This window comes from Ornithodoros turicata, chromosome 2 (genome assembly GCF_037126465.1).
Source record: "Ornithodoros turicata isolate Travis chromosome 2, ASM3712646v1, whole genome shotgun sequence".
Lineage (NCBI taxonomy): Eukaryota > Metazoa > Arthropoda > Arachnida > Ixodida > Argasidae > Ornithodoros > Ornithodoros turicata.
The window spans coordinates 142860729-142866614 of NC_088202.1; the positions used below are offsets into that span (position 1 = coordinate 142860729).

Consider the following 5886-nt stretch of genomic DNA (forward strand, 5'->3'; position numbering starts at 1 on the left):
AAAGCAGGAAAATAAGATGACGAGAATGAAAAGCAAATTAAAAGTAACTTGGAACTCGGCTTAAGTGACTTTGGCAAAGTTACCTGAAAAAGAAACGAGTTCCTCTGGAAGGTACCACGGCGCGAAAGTGCTGAGTTGAGTTAAAAGGTAAAAAAAAAGGAACTTAGTTACAGTAACGAGTTACTTATAACGAGTTACCTGAAACTCTGGTCTGCTGTACCTGTCCATGATGCACGCTGCAGTGAGGGCGAGTAGAAAACAACTTTATGCCCATGTTGTAGCGTTTTAGCAGGAAGACTGCGACATGGTTGCTTCATTTTCAAAACATATGTTGAGGATTAAGTACTGTGAATGAATGGCTCCACCCGACTGAGGCCCGAGGACTCTCGGACTGAACCTGAGCCCGCGGTCAAAAACGGTTTCGAAGCCTGATCTAGGTCCGCAGGGAGGGCCGGGCTGGACTACATGATCAAAATACGCTCACATATAAAATGGATGTCGCCTTGCCTTCAGTGTTCAAATATCCTGGTAAAATAAAGGGCTAGTAACCCATTCCTTGACATCATAACAGTGTATTTTGTCTTGTCATTCCTGAGGATGGCACACTTCATAAATAGAGCCTGAAGTTTTCGGGAAATATTTTTTTTCTAAATTCGGGGGGTAAAAATGGGGTAAATAAACATGCGCACTAAATTTACGCGAATTCGGGAGAAAAAACTTCCAGTATGCTAAATTCGGGGAGAAATCGGGCTCAGTTACTCAAACTAACTGTTGTGGTTTGGTACGAACGGTGATTTAACTGAATTTTTACTACCATACAAGTAAATTAGCGCATTCCTACAGACGTCCCAGTGAGGGGAATTTGCCGGGTAAAAATCGGGTGTTTCACCCTAAAGAGGCAACCTTCAATTCGGGGAAGAATCGGGTAAAACCCTAAAACCTCAGGCTCTATTTATAAATAGGGAGTGTCTTTTTCGGGTTAAATGCCGTCCTCAGATTCGGGGGGGGGGGGGGGGGGTGAAAACCGGGCGCTATTTTTAAATCCGTAACTCGGGGAGAAATCGGGAGATAACTGTGCCGTCGGGTGTTATTGTTTCTCCTCTCGTCTATTAAGTCCTTTCCTAATCTCTCTTTTTCATTTTCTTTTTTTTCCTTCCTTTTTTGCGGGGTCGTGCCCTTCCAGCGGTAATCCCCGAAGGCATAGACAGTGTTGTCACACAAGGGTGTGCTGCTGGGAACGTAAGTGACCCATTCTTACATGCGTTACACGTGGCGACCTCTGTTCGTCTCCAGTGGAAACGTCACTTGCGGTAGAGCCCTGCACCATCCGCGGATGGAAGCGGATATCCGCAAGATACTTGCGTATTCGGATGAAAATTCCGAACTTTCTGCGGTGTGCGGATCGGATGCGGATGGCGCGAGGTCGGATGCGGATCGGATGCGGATATACCGCGTGCTGTAATTTTTCCACCAGCAATTTATTTGTATTGCGCTGCGACTGCGAGCGAATGCTCGGGTTCACCTTTGACCATGCACGGCCAAGACGGGAGAGAAGGCATTCTGGCGTCTCGAACCGCGCTAGCACCGACGAGGTAGCGTTCCACGCGTTACAGAAGGCTCTCCGTAACGCGTTTGTTGAAATGTTTACCTTTGCTTGTCGTCGTGAGTCGTTCCGTGACAGCATGGAGGCATCCGAAATTATACCAACATATGCTTCCGGCGGTCTTTACGCGTCCTTCGAAACGTGCGGATTTTGCGGATCGGATGCGGATGGTGCGCTTTGGTCAGCGGATCGGATGCGGATGTAAACTGTTGTGTGTGCTGCGGATGCGGATTGGATGCGGTAACGGTTGCGCGGATGCGGGTCAGATGCGGATGCCAAAAATGTCATCCGCGCAGGGCTCTAACTTGAGGAGCTTTCATAGCGACTGGAATCGGATTTAACCCGAATTGGTCGGTGGTCAGTTTGGGGGGGGGGGGGGGAATAACTGGGCAGAATTGGGTTCAACCCGAAAAAGTTTCTCCCTATTTATAGAGTGGCTTCCTAATTTTGTGCAGATCACTAACACAACGCTGTGCACCCTCTTACGTTCTGGCTGTCACATGCCACAGTGTGACCTTGACCATACTTGTACTGGGGCAGTTTGAGCATCCTGGCCATTGTGTCAAATGAAAACTTAACAGAGTGGCACGCGTGTTTTTCCGTAACTCCCCCCCAACCACCCCCCCTCAACGCACCATTCAAAAAGCTTATCAGTATCATCATCTGAAACGACAAACAAGTTCAAAGCAAACAACTCGTAACATTTAATCAAAAGCACAGCTACGTACTACAGCGTTCATTCCCTGTCTCGAGGTAGTGGGGCGTACGCCTTAGTTAACAGGTTTCGACTGAACCACGGCGGCCTCTGTCGGGGTATTTCGACGATTCTGTCTTCACTGTGCTTCTCGTCTCTTGGGTCGTCGTTGTACAACACCACGACCTCCTTCTCCACAGGGTCCAGCTTGAGTTCTTTCTCTATCGCCTCCTTCATGAGTTCTGTCTCTTGCTTCACCTTCTCGTAACAGTTTCCTAAAAGGTTCCATATATATCCCACGGTCAAAGGGCCTGGAGATTTGTAAAGATAAAAAAGCTACAAGAAACCCACATTGTGGCCACTTCACAAACTTTACTAACTTCGTAAAACCGTCAGGCAAAAATGGGAAGAGTCTAGCACTCGCAAGCGAATAATGATAAGTATTCACTTAAATTCGATTGAAGTATTTAAGGAGATCGAAACATTTAAGTAGTTTATTTTAATAAAGAACAGGATTTTGGACTTGCTTCTTGCTTCATAAAACTAAGTAAAGTTGTAAAGTGGCGACAACTTTTTCAAAATTTGACTATAAATTGTTTTGTCGTTGTGACGATCATATTTCTGGACTACACTTCCCTTTCCAAAAATGTCCTCCTCTCCTCCCCAATCACTCCGCAGAGGTACAGGGTGTCCAGAAGCAAAACTCGCAGATTTTGAAAAATTTAGTAAGTTTTCTAAGTTCAGTAACTTACTTTAGGAAGTTTGGAACTAAGTAAGCATTGCGTGTGACATACCGTCATGTGAACAACGTATGTGGATCATTACCGCATATTGTGTGCGTCAGATGGAAGTGGCCGCACTTATCGCAAGTGCGAATGTTTCTCTTCTGCTTGACGATGTAGTAGGGATGGCCGATACGTCTCCAGGCGCGTCGCTCTACAGTACGTCTTTTGTGCGGTACAGCCCAAAGAAACCCATCATCACACTCTGGAAGATTTTGACCGCGGTCACTTCGGGGCTGCAGGCCATCCAGACCGCATAGAGCCGGAACTGCAACGATCAAACAACCGGTTAGATCGTGTTTTGTGCGCGGAAACGCAAGGATACATCACGGTTCACCGTTAACACACTTTCGCGAGCTTGGAACGCCTATATTGAACAATCCTTACCGGGATGGTGTACAGGGAAAGTTAAGGTACGCAGAATATTTGCTGTAGCGTCTGATAGTTTCGACAGCTTTGATAGGAGTAAAGAAAATGCCATGCTATAAACTGCTGCAAACCCAGCCTCATGAGAAGAGCGGGAGGTAAATAGTGGTAAATAGCGTAGGAGTGCACACTACGCTGCTACAGCTACCGCTATCCCAAAGCACGGCACAGTGTGTGCAGACTGCACGAATTCTTTGCCCTGCATTAGGTGGTGGTCGTTTCTTTCTTTCCTCTTCCAACTGAGGACAACGATGTGAGGAGAAATATTTTGAATGAACTATTCCTATGGCGGGCTACTATTCCATGGTAAATCAATGCAGCCTTTGGCAACACAATGTAGGTAGAGGGTAGAGAAGACCAATAGTTGCCCGTAGAAAATGCGTTGGAAGCGTGCAGGTTCTTTATTTCAGTGATTTCAGTAGTGCAACTCGACCCAAGGCGCTTTTGTGACACGTAATGTTGAATATATCCCAGAACGGGGATCCCTTAGCTGCACATTTATTCCCAAGACAGTCTTGAAGTGCAACGACTGAAAAGAAGGAACGGACGAAAACTTGGCCGGAACCTGCTGCCACCTGACAGTGACAGATGAGAAAATGTTCAAGGCTCTTGCACAAACCAAACCCCAAACCATTGTGACGTCTCGCGTCATTCTTTTTCCAATTCGATCGGTCGGCGCTCTATACGTGTACTTGAGATTCGCAATATTAGAATTATCTCAGTTGAAAATATTATGATGTTCAATAGTGCCACAACTTCGGGATTTTTGATGGACAGAAATAATCAGATCAGATAAGGACGTTGAGAAACAAAGCTCACCTCTGCTTAGAGCGTTGCACGGGTCTAATTTTCAGACCCGTGCCCAGGACCGGCTGCTGCGGCCCGCACCCGGCCCGGGCCCGACATCTTCTATATAATATCCGCCGGCCCGGCCCGCCCGCCGGCCTGGGCCCAGCCCGTACCCGACTGTTTCCATCCTCAGGCCCGGGCCCCCCCCCCCCCCCCCCCCCCCTCCGCTCTATCTGTTCTCGAGGTTCGGAGGCGTATTTAGATTTACTAAAGATCACAGCGCAGCAAGGAAAAGGACGCAGCTAATTGGTGGAGAGTCAGGAGGTACACTCGAACGCAGCTGCGGCTGTGTTTCTCTGCCGGCAAGCCGCTCTGTGCTTGGTGCTTGCTTACTTGGGAACGCAGCGGCGCGTGGGCATGTGTACATTGCGGTTCAAGAGAGACGCATCGCTGCTCTATTGCATATGCTCCGGTTTTAGTTCTCCTTTCTCGAACTCTCACGCGAACGAAATATATGTTAGAACACCTAACCTAACCGACTCTCTTGCCGGACGCTCACGAGAACGAAATATGTCGGAACACTTAACTTCACTGACCCTCGTGCCGGACGCTCACGAGAACGAAATATGTCCCAACACCTAACCTGACTGATGCTCGTGCAGGACCCTGAGCGCGCCCGCCACACCAATCATGTCCAAATGTGTGAGTGCACGCGTGAAATCCAGACCCATTTACGAAATAAGCATGATGACGTGTAAAAAAGTGATAGTTCTCAGATGAGAATACCTGATATCCCATACCCAATGGGGGGGGGGAGGGGGAAGTAACGTCCGCATACATGCCCGACCATGGCTGGCGTTGTCAAGCCCGTACCCGGCTCGGGCTCGGTGGCTGAAACCTGAGCCCGGCCCACGGCACGGGTTCGGGCTCGGACTTTCGCGTAAGCCCGGGCCCGTGCAGTGTTCTACCTCTGCTCCTCTGTCAACCGAAAACCAGTTGGCCGTGCTCCAGCAGTGACAAAGAAGGAGGGACCATTGTTGTGCCAGAGTCATAGACCCCCAAATTTTCCGACCAAGAGAAAGGGCGAGCGCACTTGGATGACCTTGTCTGTTGACACTATTCCACAAGAGGAAATACTTTCATCATTATCGTCATTTGCAGCTCTATTAGCGATTAGGGCTGTGATGCCATTAAGGTGTTATAACGTCATCCAGAGACCCTTTCTCCGATACCCTTGTAGACTTCAATCACGAGCTTCGAAAACGAGCTACAAACGCAGTTGAAAAGCAGCATTCAAACTAATGAATAGGGCCCAGGACTTTATGCACACAAGTCTCACAAAATATACATACAAACAGAGCCATAGAGATGAGGGGCAGTCCTCGCCAGAGAGGGCGCTGCACGGCAGGAGCCCTGGCAGGTTGTTTGTTACAAGTACCGATTCACGAATTTAAGTTCTCTGCAGTGCGAATGAGTGTTTTCTTTTGTTTGTTTACAGAGCTTCACATGGCAGTGTGTGAGAGAGGGGGAATGCAACAGAGTAAACACTTCAAGTTTACCCTGCCCCGAGTGCAAACTCGCCTTGCGACGAC

At 48.3% G+C, this 5886-nt stretch overlaps 1 protein-coding gene across 1 annotated transcript; it reads right to left on the bottom strand.

Annotated features, from left to right (window-relative positions):
* Positions 1-2289: 2289 nt before the first annotated feature.
* On the bottom strand, positions 2290-3678 carry LOC135384180 (large ribosomal subunit protein bL32m-like). The gene is made up of 3 exons (XM_064613399.1): positions 3467-3678; positions 3123-3347; positions 2290-2572 (listed from the first exon to the last, which is right to left on the bottom strand). Exons 1-3 carry the CDS (start codon positions 3558-3560, stop codon positions 2340-2342), a joined length of 552 nt encoding a protein of 183 aa, XP_064469469.1. The 5' UTR covers positions 3561-3678; the 3' UTR covers positions 2290-2339.
* Positions 3679-5886: the final 2208 nt, after the last annotated feature.

Coding starts and splice junctions, on each gene's coding strand:
- LOC135384180 (XM_064613399.1), bottom strand. CDS start 3,560: ATGGCATTTTCTTTACTCCTATCAAAGCTGTCGAAACTATCAGACGCT. Junction 3,348..3,466: donor TTTCCCTGTACACCATCCCG/GTAAGGATTGTT, acceptor TGATCGTTGCAG/TTCCGGCTCTATGCGGTCTG. Junction 2,573..3,122: donor TCTGACGCACACAATATGCG/GTAATGATCCAC, acceptor GGAACCTTTTAG/GAAACTGTTACGAGAAGGTG.